This window comes from Pempheris klunzingeri, chromosome 6 (genome assembly GCF_042242105.1).
Source record: "Pempheris klunzingeri isolate RE-2024b chromosome 6, fPemKlu1.hap1, whole genome shotgun sequence".
NCBI classification, from domain to species: Eukaryota; Metazoa; Chordata; class Actinopteri; order Acropomatiformes; family Pempheridae; genus Pempheris; species Pempheris klunzingeri.
In genome coordinates, this window is record NC_092017.1 from 1046823 (window position 1) to 1066630 (window position 19808).

Here is a 19808-nt window from a genome sequence, read left to right on the forward strand (position 1 = left end):
AGAGTAATCTGCGGTGTGATGCCAAAGGAAAACAGTATGTTTTCTTCCTTTTACAAAGTGCTCCCCTCTTTTCACCTCCAAGGCGTGTCTGATGCTCCGCACTGCTCCCAGATAATACTGTCAAGCAGTCATTTGTCAAAAGATCCCGAAGGCCATATCTGTCGCTGGAAAGAAAAAGTAGTTTACTCTACCTTGTTTTGCTGCAATATCAGAACAAAAATAATAATAAAAAACATCCTCTCATTGTTTTAGCTTGTAAGGTTGGTTCTCTTCAAATTGTACTTTTTTCTTCATGTCTTTTATTTTTTCTAAAAAAAAAAACAAAAAAAACATAATTATTCTTTTTTTTGTTTTTGTTTTTTTTTCCTCTGGTCCAAACCCCCAGAAATCCCTTGACTATACTCCCTCAGGTATTAACAGGATGTTGTACAATCCCAGTGTAATTCCATGGGTGTCTGGCAACTCCAGGCTGGCGTTTCAGCTCCTGACATATCTGTGTTTGTCAGCATGCCGGCTTTAAGTCTCTGCTGCAGCAGTGGCGTTAGATTTTGCCTCAGCCATCAGAGTCCTGCCCGCGTGGGTGCATACACAGGGCTATACCCGGGTGGTGGAGTGTGAGTGCGGGTGCGGGTGAGGCAGGGTGTTATTCTGCCCGCTGCTGGGGAAGGTGTTGAAAGAGTGAAGCGAGGTGAGCCCCCCCATGGTGCTGGGGATCATGGTTATGGTGTTAGGCGTCATGAGCGGGATGTCGTCCGGAGAGCGCCTCATGGCCAGAGTGTAGTCCGGTGGGCAGGCAGTCCTCAGTACCATGTCGTGCGGGTGCAGGGAGTCACCCACTCCTCTGCAGTCCCGGTCCAGGTCTGAGTGCTGCTTCATCTGCAGGGACATGATCTCCTCCTCCTGAGTGTGAGCCAGGTCATTGGCAGCACTCCGCTGGGGGCTGCAGCGCCTGTGGACATCATGCCGGCGCTTGTCCTTCTTGTAGTAAAGCGCGGCAAAGGCCAGAATGTTCAGGAAGAGAAGAGAGGCTCCTACTGCGATGGTCACCGACAGCTCGGTAGAGTAGTCACGCTGGTCCACAAGATGTGGCTGGTTGTGGCTGTCTTGGGTCTCAGTGGGGAAGGGAGTCGGGTTGGGGCGCTTGGTCACTAGAACCTTGGTCTTTGGGGTGCGATTGGTAGCCTCTGGTGGAGGGATCTGAGGACAGGAAGAACAGCGCTCAAAGTTTAAACTACATTCAAGGATGTCTTGTCTAAGAAAGTTTAATCTGCTTTGTGCTAGCACCGTCTGAACTTTTTCATCAGATCTTTTGGAGAAACCTCCACAATAAGGTTGAACCATTCCTTTAACCATTTCAGCATTGCTGTAGTTCCTCCGGTGCAGACAGTTCATCCTATTCAATATAAAGAATATGACTTACAAACCATGTTTAATCAAATATAATCATTTTAAGACATCCATCCTTTCATTAGTTATACCCAATTATTCTCGAGGGCTAGAACTCATCCCGTCTGACGTCAGGCAAGTGAAGGACAGACTCTCTTATGTTCAATTAGGAGTCACCAACTACACTGAATGTCTTTGGGCTGCGGGAGGGAGCCGAGAGAGCCGACACAGGCGGAGCAAACCACACGTGCTAAACATGTCACACCGCCATGTCTCCCAAAATGTCATTAATTCTGTTTTCAGTTATGAAGAACGATTCTATCATTCAGACAGAGATAATGCAACTACACAGAATGAAAACACACAAAAAAAACTAAAAACAAACGGAGTCAATAGTTTGTTCAGCCCACAGCTCAACTTCAAACTACGTGCTTCGATAAAACCTGATATGCTGTTTATGGGATTATAAAATATTAAACCATGTCTCATCTGATATAAAGCTGATGTCAAAGATCTGGACACGTCTCCTCATTCAATGATTTTTCTTTATTTGTGTTATTTTCTACATTGTAGTTTAATATTGTAGACATCAAAGCTATAAAGAAACACATATGGAATTATTAATATGACAAATTAATATGTTTTACATTTTAGATTCTTCAAAGCAGCCACCTTTTGCTCTGATGACAGCTTTGCTCTCTCTTGGCATTCTCTCAGTCAGCTTCATGAGGTAGTCGAATGGTTTTTCAGTGGTCTTGAAAGAGTTCCCAGAGGTGCTGAGCACTTATTGGCTGCTTCTCCTTCACTCTGCTGTCCAACTCATCCCAAACCATCTCAGTTGGGTTTAGGTTGGGTTATTGTGGAGGCCAGGTCATCTGACGGAGCACTCCATCCCTCTCCTTCTTGGTCAAATAGCCCCTTACATTACCAGAAGGTGTGTTTGGGCTCATTGTGCTGTTGTAAAACAAATGACGGTCCCACTAAGTGCAAACCAGATGGGATGGCATGGCACTGTGGTAGCCATCATTTTGAATAAATCACCAACACCATGTCACCAGTAAAGCTCCGCCACACCATCACACCGCCTCCTCCATGTCTTGTGAATCTTGTGAACTTATCCTGAAGTAACTCTTGGTCTTCCTTTCCTCATGAGAGCCAGTTTCATCCTAGAGTTTGATGCTTTTCATGACTACACCTGAGGATATATTCAAAATTCCGGGAATTTTTCTTGTCTGACTGACCTTCATGTCTTAAAGTAATGATGGACTGTCGTTTCTCTTTACTTAGTCGAGTGGTTCTTGTCATAATATGAATTAACACAGTAATCAAATAGGGCTATTCACTGTAGAGAACTGTGTACCAACCCCACCTCTGCACAACACGACTGATGGTCTCAAACACATGGAGACGGCAAATTCCACAAATGTACTCTTGACCATTCCAGGGGACTACCTCATGAAGCTGAATGTCAAGAGTGAACAACGCTGTCATCAAAGCATAAGGTGGCTATTTTGAAGATTCGAAAATATAATATATGGTTTGTTTTTTGTTTACTAAAAAATGTATGTTCCTTCAGTATTAATCTACAATCTAGAAAATAATGAAAATAAAGAAAAAACTGGCCAAACTGGCTGACTGACTCTGATTTGAACCGATGTGAATTTCCTGCTCATACCGAAAGTATGACTCTGTGCACTTTAAATGAAGCGTTTGTTCTTATAGCACCTTAATATGCCATAAGTCATATGTCCAACCTCAGACATAGGAGCTGACACGAGGCACTTGAGGGCAGGTTAAGTTGGGCAAACAAAAAATCTGAAAAATGCATATTAAAACTCTTTCATTAAGTTGGGTCTACTTCAAAACCTCTGCTGTGGGGGGAATGACTCAGGTAGTTATTATTTACAAGCAGGATGAAAAGTAGATGATTTAGTACCAACCTTGGTGGTGGTGGGAATGAGCTGAGTCACCTCGTTGAGGCTGTGCAGATGAGGAACCAGCTCCAACCACAAGTTTACCTGAGGAGATGAGAAACAATATTAAGTGACTAGAAATCTAGTAAATGAGGCTTTTTTTTTTTTTTTGCTACCAAAACTAGTGAGGAAAACTACAGATGGTGAACAAAACCGCTGGAAGAAAAAGATACTTGACAAACATATGGTGTATTTGACCAAAATGTCGCATTTATTATTTACTTGGAGATAATTAACCAAATATGTTTTGAAAAAGACAGCTGTAGGGATACTTAGAAAAGAAAGAACAACCACCATGTACACTGCTCAGAAAATGAAGGGAACACTTAAATCACACATCAGATTTCCTTCGAAATTGCCCTTATTGCCTTTTATCTATTTTGTCTTTTTTTTCTATTTATACTCGGATTGTTAGGCATTCATTGCACACAGCAATAAAAGAATTTGTGCATGGAAACACGTTTCCCTGAGGAACATATGACAATAAATGAATCTCGATGAAAATTACATTAATTAATTCATCTTAACAGGCTGATCCAACTTGAATGAATTTCATCACGGCAACTCATAATCAACTCCCAACAACATCTGGGCACGCTCCTGATGAGACGGCAGATGGTGTCCTGGGAGATCTCCTGCACCAGGAGGAACCCAGGGCCCACTGCACCAGCGTACGGTCCGACAGTGGCTCTGAGGATTTCATCCTCGCTAGCACGTGGAAAGTCTGTGCGACCCTCCAAGTATACGCCTCCCCAGACCATCACTGACCCACCGCCAAACCAATCATGCTGGATGATGTTGCGGGCAACATACCGTTCACCACAGACTCTTTCACGTCTGTCGCATGAGCTCAGTGTGAACCTGCTCTCATCTGTAAAGAGAACGGGGCGCCAATGGCGGACCTCCCAATTCTGATGTTTTCTGGTGCACGTTCTTGCAACAGCACGTATGGATGGGCCATCCTGGAGGAGCCGGACTACCTGTGCAACCTGAATGGGCTGCAGGTACCACCTCATGCTACCAGTAGTAACAAGGACACTAGCAAAACGCAAAACTAGTCAAGAATCAGTCAAGAAGAAAAAAAGAGGGCAATTGTTGTGGCCACCACTTGCCAAACCACTGACTTGGTGTTATACTGTGATGTTCCCTTAGTTTTTCTGAGCAGTGTATATGAGTCAAGACATTCACAGAGCAGTAGTTTCAGGGCTGCTACACTGAAACTGTTATGTACAGAATAAAAAAAAAAAATGTAGTGCAATTAACGTGCGACTATAACATTTTATTAGTCTAATTATATACATTTAATGGAAAGCAAAGTGACGACTGGTCTACAATAGATACTGGCCCTGTTGATACCTGGCATTAACGAGTCATGTCGTAGCATATTGATGAGTCTAGGGTGATCCGGTCACATGTGGACAGCTCTAAAGTACGTGACCTCACTTCTCTGCTCCAAGTGCAAATAAACATGCACATCGTTTGTACAGTCATTTATAAAAGAGTGTGAATGTTTTATTTAAGGTATTTAACAATAAAAAAAGCCATTTTAAGTCAGTTTAATAGCAACATCTTCTTGATTTAAACCTCTGCTCCCTTTTAAAAGTCTGTGCTTCTGCATTTGGTGAAACAGCGTCAAACATTATTGGCTTATCATATTTCTATTGTTAACTAGCCTACAATTATGGAATGAAGAGCAAAGTTTTGGTGAGCAGGCGACCGATTTACAGGGTGTCAGATGCATGGAAAAAAGACATCAAGGACTTAAAACTCCCTTGTCACTCATGCTGGTGAGTGGGGCTCAGCGGGTGGACATGTAGCTCCAGCAGAAACACCTCAAAATGCACAGCAGGGCGCAGAATCCAGAGATTATTTTTCTAACAGTCTTACAGGGTTCACAAAAAGTTAGGGATCTTCGACTTTCAGGTGAAATATATGGAAAATGTAAAAAGTGAATGCTACAGTGATATTATATCATGAAAGTAGGACATTTAAGTATCAGCATGCAATGGTCATTTTATTCATCTTAAACAATTTATTGAAAGAAAATCTAACAACAGTGGAGGGTAAACGAGGGTAAACGTAACATTGGGACGTGGCCAAAGGACGTCCACTCCTCTCCTGTCTGTGACTCTTCCAGTCTCTGTATCACTGTTCCAACCTCCTGATGACACTCTGTGACCCTCTAAGCTCAGTGAACACCTCCGTCTGAGGACTTCCTGTTTGAAGCCTCCAGTGTTGAGGTGCTGCTGATCAACTGTTAGGTGTCGTCTTGGTCTCACAATGTCAGAATGTGAACAGCTTGATGAGGAGGACTGTTTAAATACCAATTCTGACTGAAGCAGGAAATGTATTGGTGGTGGTTCATCCTGAAATTTCACCTGAAAGCCAAATATCCCTAACTTTTTGTGAGTAGTGTAGTTAAAAGCGGCTTGATATTGGCTTAACAATAGGTGGTTCTTCATGTGGGCCAGAACACAAGCGTGCACGCACTTGCTAAAAGAATGTGGTCATATATGGTCCAGACCACTTCTGTATGTGGTCTCAGCAATCAGATCTTAGCGTGTCCTCAGTGCATCTTGGCTGCATTCACACCTGCACTTAGAGCTGTGATCAAATCACAAAAGATGCATGTTACTGTCAGGTCTAAAAGGGGCAACTGAGAAGGGCAAATGTGATCTGATTGGTCAGTAGTTGGGATGATACGATCCTCTGCATTTTTCTGGCTAATTGTGCAGCATAGGTTGCCACTGTAATCTATCCTGATTGAAAGTAGACCAGCTTTGTGATACAAACTTTATGCAAACCCAAACCTTCCTGGCTAAGGCAAGGTTCCTTTCCAAATTCTGTTCAGGCCTATCACGTTCTATCACCAGTACTCAGTACTGGAAGTGTGAAAGAGAAAGATTCACATCAGAAAAGAAAAGTACATTCAATAATATCTGACTGTACCTTGTTGGCGCGGTAGTGCTCTTTGACCCGGGGCTTCAGGCCAATGTGCAGGTAAAGCTGGTCTTTCTGGTTGTAGCGTGTCCATGCCACTTCCTCAAAACGATTGGGCTTGGTGTGGATGAACTTGGTGTCCTGGGGGACAGGCTGGTTTGGGTCCCTGAAGGGGGAAAGAGTTTCCAAGAATTCACAGAGAGGTTGGAGATCTGCTGAGTCCAAACAACAGACATGCTGCCTACCATGCCTGATGCAGTCCTATCCTGGCAAATCAGGTTAATTATGTCACCTTGTGACAGGAAGAACTAAAGCTAAGCTAAAGGTGGAACAGACCCGGTCTGTTTAATAAAATTTTTATTTTGACCTAAGCGTAGCTTTTCCCTCAGGGTCATCAGTGTAATTATGAAAATACTGGAAAGCAGTGGTGAGGTGCAGCCTCCAGGATTCATCAAATATTAATCAACAGTTTCTGAGATACCACACCTGATTAAATTAAAAAAGGTCAACAATTGTATTACTGCTCGCAGATGATTGGCTTTCTAAAGATCTGATTGCATGATAAGGTCTTAAGATGGCTAAAAAAAGATGTATACATATACGAAACTTCCAGTAAGCATTAGAAACAAGCCATAATAACGCAATAATGAACAACATTGTAAATACAAGTCAGCAACCCCATTTGAACTCCCTCTTATATTTGATGCATACAGAGGAGCTTAGAGAGCACATTCAGCATGGAATCCTGTGCTAAATAAACCCACTTACACTTAATCTGAGCAGAACAGAGCCAGCCATGTGAGCTATGGATGCCCATTCAGACCCACTGAGCGCCCCATTGTCTGAGAGTGGCATATGGAGCCAGCCAGACCTCATCAGGAACATGCTTAACCATTCAAATTGGTGGCATAAATCTCTCAGGTATCCAGCATTCCACGTCAATTTGGGGTTATATATGTAGATCATTAGTGCCTTTCTGTTCCCCGCAGGGCTTCTGGGCAGTGCACAGGAAAAGCCAATGTCCCCACATTACGCTCTTGAAAAACAATTACTGCCATGACTATATGCTGCAAGGCGATGTGAGACAGAATAGGGGAGGAAAGGGATTTTAATTTTGTCCCGTCGAGAATGTCACTCTTCAGGCTATGACCAATAATTAAGAATGTATTTGAAGATGTGTAGCGGGTATCTACATAGAATACCAATTACACTGTGTAGTCCATAAAACATGACTGTACAATTCACTACTCCTGGCCATCAAATGTATGTTAATACTGAGGAAACGCAATTACAATAAAAATTATCAAATTAGTTTATGGTCTCATAATGATAATTGCATGTTCATCAAGTACCATAGGAGATATTGCAGAACAGATTTTCAAAACAAAACAAAAAAAGTGAATAATTTGCCTGACATTTTATAGGACTATGTTATGTGTACTGTACTGCTCCACAGACAGTGGCTGGAGAGATGAATTGGAGAATCAAGCACACAAACGGCAAACATGAAAGGGTTTAGCCATAATTTACAGCACAAAGGGCCCAATTTTCATAGCTACTAGCAAGAGCATGGATGTACAATAAGTTTAAGTTGAAGCTTCTTGGTGCACTTAATGCGTACACTTATGGCGCTTTTCCATCACACAGTTTTAGCTCTCCTCGCCTCGCCTCGCCTCGCCTCGGTTTAAGTCGTTTTCCATTACAGTAGCGTACCACCTCAAAGTGGGTGGGGTCGTCATAGCAACGCGACCCAAAAGTCCAGTGGTGGAATTTGTATGCGGCACAAACAAACACAACTAAGGACATGGAGTGTTTGGTTTGCGTGTATCCGTTTACCTCGTTCACAGAAATAATAAAAACGCCCGGTCTGTTTCCAGGGTTTTAAAAAACGGCGCTCTCATGACTCATCCAGTGACGTCACTCCCTGGCCAATCAGTGGCCTGCAGTCTGTTGACGTCACATTTTCGGCTCGACTCAGCTCGCTTGGAACCCCGGCCGAGTAGGTACTAAAAAAGTACCTGGTACCAGGTACTATCGCCTAGTGCAGGGGGGTCAAACTCAATCAAAGAAAGGGCCAAAATTTAAAACACGGTCTAAGTCGTGGGCCAAGCGGGCTCAACATTTAGTGAAGACTCTAATAGTGACTCTGTTATTATAGTATATAATATAATATAATAATATATATATTATCCAGAAATATGAATGTAAACAGCCAAACTTCAACAACTTTTCCTCAATAAAATAAATAGAATTTTAAATAATTTTTTTATTTTCTGTACTATCCTGATGTTTTGTCTCATAGTGTCGTCTTATATTTATATTCTTTAATTATGGCCACATCAGCTCCACAAACAAGACACACAGGTTTACCTCCGATATCGACAAACAGGTAAAACTCTGCCCCCCCACCTGCTTTGAAAGTCTCTGTTTTCAAAGTCCACTTTTCGTTTAGCCATTTATTTTGGGGGGGCTAGCTTAATGGTGCGTTTCCACTAGTACCTACTCCGAGTAGAGCTGAGTAGGTTCTAGTGGAAACGCACCATAAGTGTCGCTATAACAGCGCTGATCGAGGCATTGATCCGCTGATCGGTGTGTCATTATACCTGCGGGAGGAGGGGCTGCTGCACGGGTCCTGACTAGCGCGGCAGCTGTTCAGTGCATTGTGGGATTTGTAGTATTAGAGGTGGGAGTGCTGTTTACCGACGGGCCGTTCTTAATAGTCACATGAAATTATCTCGCGGGCCGGATATAATTGTATCCACATCCGTGGGCCGGATGTGGCCCGCGGGCCTCGAGTTTGACATATGTGGCCTAGTGGAAAACCAAAAAGACCGAGTCGAGTCGAGTCGAGCCGAGTAGGTGCTAGTGGAGAAGCGCCATTAGACATTTGAACTGAATTGGCAGGTTTTGTTGGACTTATGAGCGTACCGTCCCTGTCTATGAAGATGGAATATGGAAAGTAGTGTCATCATACCCAGTCTTTGCAAAGTTTGTCCAGTAGGTCATGACCACGGCACTGAGCATCACATCGTTCTTGGAGAAGTTGCAGGGAAACAGCTCGGTTGGTCCAATCATTGGGAGGCCAAAAACATACGGGATCTCATCTCCGTGTGCTGCGTCTGCCCATGGAGGTACCTAATGGGCAGCAGATGAATCAAATCAGATCAGTGTTATTACATTTATGTGACAGATACAGGACACAGGAAGGCATTATTCTTGCTGCTGACATGCAGTAGATACTGTGACATACACAGACAGATCAAAGAAGCCTAGAAACATTTTGGAGAGAAAAGAGGGAAATGAGATACATTTTTAATATTATTTTGTCTACCATATCTGGCCCATTATTCAGTATATTACAGAGAGAGAGAGACAAGATGAGAAATAAAAAGGGATGGGTGGATGATTCGGTATTGGGCTGAATTTTAAACTAAAGCGTTGAAGTACATCTTATGCGCTTGTAGCCTGTTGAATGAACTTTATGCCTAAAGAAAACGTGGGGATTTAATCGCTGTTCAGCACTTTCTTTCAGGACTGCATAATTAGTCCGAGTATTTGTGTGTTAGCAAAAGAGCAAGATATGCAGAAAGCAATTAAGGTGTTAGGGAGCCAAAACTGGAGTCAACAAACGCAACTTCTTTGGTTACAAACTATTCATTTATGATAATGTGACAGGAATAAAACCAGGCCTTGATTTGCGCCACGATGAAGCGCTCATTCATTCAGTGACATGTTGTCTCCATGTTAGACAATATCTGGAGGCGGGGGTTCTTTTTTTTAAAGCCCTAAACATTCTGTAGCTCATGGCCTACTCATCTGACCGTCATCAAGTCGGTCAACAAGAAAGCTCTGATAACAGCTGATAGGAGCCGGTGATACAGTATGAGCTGCTGACAGAAAACGAACAGTAGCAACTTTAACCATAAAACATATTCTCAGTTTGATCTCGTATTATGGATTTGCATGGTTCTGTCTATGTGAGCAGTGATAGCTTTACCCAGGAATGCAAAGAACAAGCCAGTAGTATTTCTCAACTTTTATCATATTACCAATGACCCACAAAGTACAAGAAGGTTTACCTAACCCAGCCTAACGCAACCTAGATGCAGCGTTATCCAGACAGCCTGAGACCCACCTGTTCTGTCTGACAGTGGTGGTAAAAGGCATAGAAGTATGTGGGTGACCCAAAGCTGGAGTGCAGGTCAGCTGTGGCGACAGCTGGAGCCACCCACTGATGATCGGTGAAAAGGGCCAGCAGTGTCTTCCGGCGGGTCTCTGGGTTGTGCCTGTCAGCCCAGTCTGTGTACATGAACTTGATGGTCTCTCGGAGGATGTCTTTCCCCTCTGGGTAGCCATAGAGGTCATCCACAAAACTGGACACGGCGTAGTCAAAGTCGTTAGCCTGAACGCCATTTTCGTTGTCCACGATGAGCTCCACAAATTTAAGGCCCTCGCCCTGGTTGACTCCCAGCATAATATCATAGTTGAGGAACTCCCCTTTAAAGAGATAGTGCAGATGGTCGATAAAAAAGTACAAATTTAGGGTCAGAACATTCTTGGAAATAGCTGTATCTTAAGCTAATCGATACCTTGCTCCATGAGTATCTGAGGGTCATCAGGTATAACGTCTCCATCAATAACAGGTCCAAAGGCGATGTGGTAGCGGGCCGGCTGGATGTCTTGATCCACCAGCTCTTTGTAATGTTTTCTCTGAAGGCACACCACAAGCTCTACAGTGTCCTCCAGGTTACAGCCCACCTTACGGGCCAGCATCCGAGCGTACTTGGCAGGCTGAAAGCTGACAGCCCAGCTGGACAGAGCTGTGCCACTCTGTGCAATGGCCCTCTGGAACAGACCTGGAGATGGAAATGACAAATTACAATTTGGGAAATCTTTTGAATAACATAAGAACAAAGCTATATATATATATATATATATATATATATATATATATATATGTATATATATATATAATTTGTGGGGCATCAAAATCTACACACATGCTAACACAACTGCAAATGAAAAAAGATCCTTTCCTACCATGCACACACTATACGTAATGCATTAATCTCGCTAAACCTGCTTGCGTTTCCATTTTTGACGAAGCAGTACTTTTTCCACTATAATTCAAATCAATTTTAAAAGGTCAAAATGATAATTATAACAAAAAAAAAAAGCAAAATAAATAGTTTCAGCAAGACGATGTGCCTCCAAAATATATCATACCTTTCAGGAATGTTTATGCAAACTTCTTCAGATTGATCAGGTTTTGAAAAAAACCATATTTAAGGATCAGGTTACCTTCACATTTCTGTTTTACAGTTATATGATCACATTAGTTCATTTTCTGGCAAATTCTTTAATGTGTGAGTCTGATATTGGAGAAAGGGTAGACTTCTATCTGATCTGCACAGACTGTATTCTAATGAAGTCCAACTGTATACTTTTCTTTGTAAGAAACCCAATAAAAATATTGTCAGTATGGTCTATATAAGATAACATTGTCATTTTTAAAGATTTACATCTTCAGTGTGAACAAAACCAGGACAAACACATTGTTGGTTTCGGTCTTCTCGTGACATGGAAGATGTGTGTGTGTGTTCTGTAAAACTAAAATCTTTTTCACTCCTTTACTGAATTTGGGATCTGATCCTGCAGCATGTTTTTTGCCTCCTTTGCTCTGATGAGACGAAACACTGTGAAAACATCTCATATTTCAGCAGCTCTGTTTGCAAAAACTATACCACACCCATTTTGTTGCTCCAAATGCATCTGACCATATCCTCCTATACTGTCAGACAAACACATATTGATAAGGATGACAACAATTCATTACTTATTTAACCATCGCTAACATGTGTATGTGTTCCAGCTGTTTATGCTGCTATTTCTGGGTGATAAAAGGCAAGAGCTGAGCAGTGCCTTACATCTACGGTAGGTCGGCGCTTATTTTGCACGTCTTGTATGTGTCTACCAGTCTTCAAAACGAGTTTCTAACCAATTCCAAACTCCTAATTAGTCAGAGTTCGTTGACTGCAAGCATGTGAGGAGCAGTTTGTTTCACCTTTGGAGTGTTTTGTTGGTCAGGTGAAAAACAACACTATACACATAACTGCTGTAGTAATTATTAAACGCTGAAAAATCAGCTCCAAATCAGATGTTAACACACACATCGGCAAAAGAAATGCATGATAAAAAAAGCAGGTAGAGAGCTTAGCTTAGAGAGCTTAGAGAGCTTAGTTTCCTCTGAACCAAGCACATATGTGTTCATACACTACTCTACACTGCATACGTGCTGAAATATACATGAGAACCCCACGTGAGCTCCCCTGTGGTCTTTACCTTTGGTGGAGTTGCTCCAGCGGTTGCCCTCGGAGTAGTGAGACAGCGTGAGCAGGTTGACACAAGAAGCTCCGGCGCCGGAGCCAAACACAGTGATTCGTAACGGGTCGCCGCCGAAGGCTGCGATATTCTCACTGGTCCAACGCAGAGCCTGGATCTGGTCCAACAAACCATAATTCCCTTTGGCTGCCTGGTCACCTGTACTCAGGAACCCTGCAGGAGAGGACAAAGAACAGAGGAGGTGTTAACATCATCCTTCTCTTTATCTTTATTATTATTACTATTATTGATAGGGTTCATGGACATAATATTATTTTACCCACTAACAGATGACGTGAAATAATACCAAGAGGTCTTCCCTCTGTCTGTTTCAAAAATCATGCATGCTATTTGGTTTCCTGATAAGACAGGGCACAGATTTTTCCTCATAGATAACAAGAGAAGATGAAATGATATAATCAAACAAATCATTGCTGCAGGGATTCCTTCGAGACACAGGGAATAAATAAATGTCTTTGTTCAATAAGAGGCCTCGCATGAGTTAATGTAGAAACGTACGAGTTATAAGCAAACGATTCACCAGCTCTTCACACTGCAAATCAATTAAATCAAATGATCAGTTGGTACAATTAAACCTTCGCGTAAAAGTAAGAGTAAGAGTGACCGCTGGACATGAGTTCATCGATTTAGTCATGTGACATTACATTTTCTTTCTCTCTGTACTTTTTTCTAAATGGATCAGTCCGAGGGTCCGCTTGGATACGTGAGGAACGATCAGTTAGAGGAGACGAGCTGACACCAACACGGCTTTGGTCAACGGATTTGGAGCAAATACAAAATAGTGTTAGTGATTTATTTTCAAGAACTTTCACTTTTGTCATGTGGAAAAAAGAATATTTTGCATTCATAAGTTTGCAGTTAATTATCGCTCATGAAATGAAAAGTGAAGACCACCAGGGACACAACCCCCCCCCCCCCCACTTATTTTCTATTTGATCTCCTTGATTAAAATAAAATAAACAAAAATCTACTTTTGGACCATCTGAGCGTAACTGCCAGTGGATAACGAGGCACACTTCTCCGTTGTACAAGGAAAACCAACAAGCAGTGCTGTTTAATAATTTGCTGCAATAAAACAAGAGTTATTACCCAGTAGAGCCACTTAAAGTGTGGATACGCTAAATATAACACAAGCAGGCTCGTTCTGGAGAAAGACATAGACAGATCTATGATCCAGCCCCAAATAGAACTTACAGTAGGATGACGGTGAGAGTCATGTGCCATGAAAACGGCATTTGGGCAGAATAACTTGCATTTGTTGTCTCAAAGCAAACAAATAAGACAGCTGTATGAATGCACTGTCAAAACCACGATTTAAAAAAAAAAGATGATCTTTTTCTTTTTTGAAGCCCAAAAAATGTTGCATAAAGAAAAAAAACAAATATGGATTCTTCAATACATCAGTTTCATGTCTCTGCATCGAACGATCACACCTTTAAATGATCTAAAAGGTAATATATAATCACATTCCACCTCTTGCATCCAGTGGATTTACTTCTAGAATGTTTTGTGATGTATTTTATCACCATACATTAACGGTTATGCATTTTTTAACTTAAGGCCTTTTATGTTTTAATATTTCATTTCATCAGATCGAGGAGGAAGGATGAGCAATGAGACCGTCAAACAGGAGCAAACAAGCCGAAGGTTTAGCCCAAGTACATGCATGTCCCACACATCACGGGTGGAAAATGTTTGCAAAGGACAATTTTGGTTATAAAATTACCCAAATAAAATTGTTGTTTGAATCCAGTCCCACTTGCGTTTCTTTCCCCCCAAAACAATCAATGACCTAAGCGAGTTCTAGAGGTGATAATTTTACTATCATCAATAAGACCAGTGGCCAAAACTACAGCAAGAAGACCCTCTTTTTAACAAGCAGGAACAAACATCATACATAGTAGTCAATTCAAGTTTTAGATCTATGGTCTGGGATAAGACGTTAGAAGTAAGAAGTATTAGATTTAATTTTATGTATACGAGACCCAATATAATCACAGTACACCATAACTAGTCCCTCTCCATCCCGGCATCAGTTTAACTCTAGTCCCACCTTCATCTACTCGACCGTATGCCATCATTTTCCCCTGTCCAGTTGAACCTCTCAGGTATTCCTTGTGTGGCTGCAGAAAGATCCAGCGCTAGTGAGCTATGAATGTACCGACGAGACAAGGCACCTCAAGTACACCCGCAGGAGAGCTCTGGTCTTTTAGAGCTATTTCATGTCCGACACTACCCCCCCCCATCCCCCACAACCCCACAACCCCTCCCCACCCCCCCAAACTGCCACCATCACCATCTTCTTCTCCCTCCTCTGATTTCCATGCTAAAAGCTCCATTACTGCTGCAGGCGTCCAGGGAGTCTCCCACACCCAGCAACCCCACCCATGAACCCCCCCCGCCACTGACGCTAACACACTTCCTACCCTGACCTCTTTATGTTCTTCTTCTCACCGGCATCCCACTCTGTGACTAAATGGAGTGCTCATTACCCAGTGTCAGTCAACACTGCAGTTCATCTCCACAGGGATATTTCCAGGCTGCATGTATGGAGACACCTGGAGTAATTCCTCTGAGGAGGTACGTGCTCCTGTAATAGGCTGCATAAAGGACTGACATCATCGCTGCTCCGAGGATACGTTCAGTGCATTCTAGTCCACGTCCTATAAGACCAGATTACACGTACGTATGCTGCAAAGTAAAGGCCACTTCTAAACCATTTAGAGGCCGTGTGGTTTTTTGTTTTGTTTTCCAACAGCTCTCCATCCATCGTGTCGTTCTCTCCAGCACTGTTTTTCAGTTTCAAAGAAAACCTCCTTTAGAAATTCCAAGCACTTCTATGAAGGACTCCCACTGTACAAGCAAGGTTATCAAGTCATTATGAAATCAAAAAGTCATTATCGAAGCACTTCAGTGCTGTTTAATCATATATATTATTCACTTTATTTTTTTCATTTATTTAATTAATATTAGTAGTAGTAGTAGTAGTAGGAGTATTAGTAGTAGTAGTAGGAGTAGTAGTAGTAGTAGTATTAGTAGTATTAGTAGTAGTAGTAGTAGTAGTAGTAGTATTAGTATTATTATTAGTAGTAGTAGTAGTAGTAGTATTAGTAGTAAATTAGTTAATAAAGGTAAAATCATGACCATTAGTTAATGCAGGCGTTAATTAACCGTTAACAGTTGGTTGATGATGTAGTATCATTTACTAATGGTTGTCATGCTAACTAAGGTTTAAGCTTGACATTGTTTAATAGTGTATAAACATGTTGTTAAGGCTGGATAATACAGTAGGAAAAATGTACTTAACACCAATACAATAATGAGTAATAACAGATGTCTGCTGTTAACTTGTATTAAGGATTTACATGCTAATTATGTATCTAACTAATATCAGTAAGATGTTGATTAACATGTATGTATTGAAGTTCACAGGGATTTTCATTTTTTCTTATTGTTAATCTAAAGGTAATAGCTGTCCGTCCTTTCACTTGTGCCTTACAGTACTGTCAGTAAAGGTGGAGGTCAGTGGACACATCTTCATGTAGCTAATTCTTAAGTCATAGCCTCACCTACAAGTTACTGTGTGGGTTATACTGTATATGCATTAGTTAACCATAACTGACCATACATTCATGCTGTTTGTGACCCTCGTCGTAAAGCTGACACATGTAACACTTTCCCAAAGGCGTGTTTTTAGGAATTTAACAATTTCAGCGTTCTTTGAAAGAAATAACTTCAGTGATTTTTGAAAATAATGACCAGAATGTTTTTTTCTCACAGTGGCAGCACTTGTGTTGAACTTAGGCTATGCTGCTACTTTATTCGTCTGAGGAGTGAATATGAAAAGACTTTGTCAGGTTTATAACAGCGCGTTCAACAGTTTCCTTGCAGTTTATAAAAAATGAAAATGAAATGAAAAGAGCTGTTGTAAAACTTTTATTCCTCCTTAATAACTGTCTCTCTACCTTTGTGGGCGAAATTGGTGCGTGATGATCATTCTTTAAATTTTCTTTAAATTCATTGCGACGGTCCCGTAGGACAGAATCAGAAGCGGCTGGTCAGCAGTCAGCTTTTCTGTTTTCACCACTGTGGCTGGCTCACCGTCACATTCTAGCAAAGAGTTAAACTCCCAGCTACAGATCCAAGGTCGTGATAAAACAAGTCGGCACATGTGGTAACCAATGAATCAGATAAATCATAATACAGTCTACTTTCAAGTAATATCTCAAAAACCTAATATCTTGGGGGTTTTCCTCAAAACTTTACAGTATTCCACCAAACCTTTATTTACTATTAGTAAAGCTAAGCACTGTCCATATAAATAAAACATAGGCTATTTTCCACATCACTTATATAACATAAAATTATAATTCCCTTCGAATATGATCCGACGAAGCAGAACTCTTGCAGAAAGTTGACGTTAATTACATTCAACATATTCCCATGAATACGGCTGATAAAAGAACATTTGGACAGACCTTATACGTCCAAAACACTGTTCAATTCTAACCCTAATTCAACTCACTCATCCAGAGTAAGACAACAAACCCAATACAGCTTCCTCAGCATATGTGACTAAACATATGACCAAGACCTTTTTTTTTTATTTTTCTTTTTCAGCTTTGCAGGTTTAAAAGCTTCCCTGTCTCTGGATCAGTGAGTCCGGCGCTAACAGCTGGGGCAGGTGCACCCTCTGACTGGATGAGCTGATGGGATGCTCCAAGGGTCAGATCAGTTTTGACGAGTTAGTGCCTTAATCCTTTTATGTGGGTTACACATTCCCCTTGCATATTATTTTTTGGTAACTGCAGTATGGCTCATAACGTGCGCGTATCGTTTCTAGGTTAGGCTATAGTTTAAGGAATGTCTGCATGAAGATAAAGGGACAAGCAAATGTCTTCATGGAGACCGTGGAGTGTGTCCACTGATCTCAGCTGTTCAATTTCAGCTTCAGTTTATTTAAAGTGCACATCAGCCCGCGCACACACACACACACACACACACACACACACACACACACACACACACGCACACACACGCCTCAGCTGTGAAATTCATGACATAGGCTACATGTCAATTGTCTTTATCAACTATTTACTAATATTGATTAGCACCTTAAGTGATACATAAACCCTCAATAAATGGTTTTTACTTATTAATTGTTGTAACTTAGTATAACATTTACTATACAACACTATTCTGTGTTACGCTAAGCTATGCTACGCTATACTATACTACACTATACAATACTATACTACACTATATTTAATTTACGCATTAATATCTTAGTTACACTTAATTGCAAATAATCGTTAATTAATACTTGTCTGTTAGTGTAGAATGAAATATCTTCGGTTTATAACTAAGTGCCGCAAAGGTAATACCATTCCCATCAGCCTCAACTGTACTTTGTGTTTAGTGCTGATGAGCAAATGTTTCAGCACACTGACATTCTAAACTAACATGAAACATCAGTATGCCAGCATTGTCCGTCTCTCAGCTGAAGGCAGGGCTTTGTGGAAAGTGGGGCCTTGCGGAGCTGCTAGCACGGCTGTAGATACTAAAAAACATTAGCAAGACTCATACGAACTTGCAATGCCGAGCCATCGGGATTCTACACAGATTCTTCATCACATTAGCATCAGGAGATCATATGGCCTTTTCTTTTTATTGGATATTACATGATGTTACGAATGAATAGAACTGTTATAGGACGTGTGTAGGCATGACTGAGAGATGATGATGTTGAGATTATAGCGACCGTAACGCATGTATTATTTGTATAATGGCATGACAGTGTCATGTGGAGTCATTTGCATGGTAGATAATGTAAAGTCTAACAGCTGAGAGGTTTTTATATTTGATGTGTAACACGCAGTAATTTGATAATGTGTCTTGCAAAAATTATGACAGCTATATAAGGGATTCTCTCTCTCTCACACACACACACACACACACATAAATACAGAAGCAAAAAGTTTTGGTAATGTATTCTGTCATAATATCACCCTCCACAGCATGCTTCCAAACACACACCGCCCCTCATAGTTTGTGCACACTGCCTCACAAACAGATGCAGTAGCCTCCATTTACATCCAGTCACATACAATGACACCCACAGACAGGCACGTCCCTCGGCCCACTGTTTAATTGAGTTCACTCCTTTTCTATTCCCTTTTCTGCTGGCTTATTTATTTATTTATTTATTTGTGTGTTCCTTGATCAAAGCCTAATCTTGTGGAAGCACCAGCAGTCATCTACAAGAAAGATTTTAATTGATTCAATTTAGCTGCAGTGCAGGGATGGGCGGGCAATCACAAAGAGCAAGGCAGGAAGAATGATTAGTACGACAACAGTGGTGGGGCAGCGGGGCAGGACTTTGCCTCCCTTTCTGTCTCTCTCTCCCCCTCACACACACACACACACACACATAATCATGTTTCCATCACTTCAGAGGACATTACAATGACTGACTCTAACCATAATCACTACCTGCCTAAACATAACCTTAATCCTAACCTAAAACTAACATCAAACCAAGTCTTCACCCCCAAAAAATTAATGAATTACATTATGGGGACAAAAAAAGGAAGATGTGTCCCCACAACATGACCAATACATGATATATTGTCATAAACCATACAGATGCATGTCCACGCAACCTGACTAATACATGGAACACACACACACACACACACACACACACACACACACACACACTTCAAAATCCAAGAACCATCAATGTGATGTAGATTCACACAAAGCACATCATGTTTCATTTGGGATATTTGAGGTTATTAGTGATTATTCCACGTTTTCCATCGTTCTTCACCCTCACACTAATTGAAATCAGATCTTAAGTAACTCTTAAGTCCTAAATCAACACATTAACCCTCTGAGACTGCACTAACTAAGCAGCCACAGTTTTGGGGGATTTCCCTCATCTTATTTTCTTGCAAAGACATTTAGTTCTCATGTGAGAGCAAATGGATGGAGACGCAGATACTGTGCATACAAAGGAGAAGCTGCAGTTTTGAAGTGATATGTGCGCTTGGGTCCACTTCATAGCCACTGCTCTCTTAGCCTTGGCAGCAGCATAGAATAGAT

General features: G+C 41.4%; 1 protein-coding gene across 1 annotated transcript in view; it reads right to left on the bottom strand.

Moving 5' to 3' along the window:
• Positions 1 to 594: 594 nt before the first annotated feature.
• The window catches only part of nlgn1 (neuroligin 1), a 246242-nt gene continuing 227028 nt past the window's right edge, over positions 595 to 19808 (bottom strand). Inside the window, exons 4-10 of the mRNA XM_070831770.1 lie at positions 12642 to 12854; positions 10889 to 11155; positions 10435 to 10796; positions 9274 to 9434; positions 6309 to 6465; positions 3327 to 3404; positions 595 to 1197 (exon numbers count right to left, since the gene is read on the bottom strand). Of these exons, the coding sequence (XP_070687871.1) occupies positions 595 to 1197; positions 3327 to 3404; positions 6309 to 6465; positions 9274 to 9434; positions 10435 to 10796; positions 10889 to 11155; positions 12642 to 12854 (1841 nt within the window). The remainder of the gene's footprint in view (positions 1198 to 3326; positions 3405 to 6308; positions 6466 to 9273; positions 9435 to 10434; positions 10797 to 10888; positions 11156 to 12641; positions 12855 to 19808) is intronic.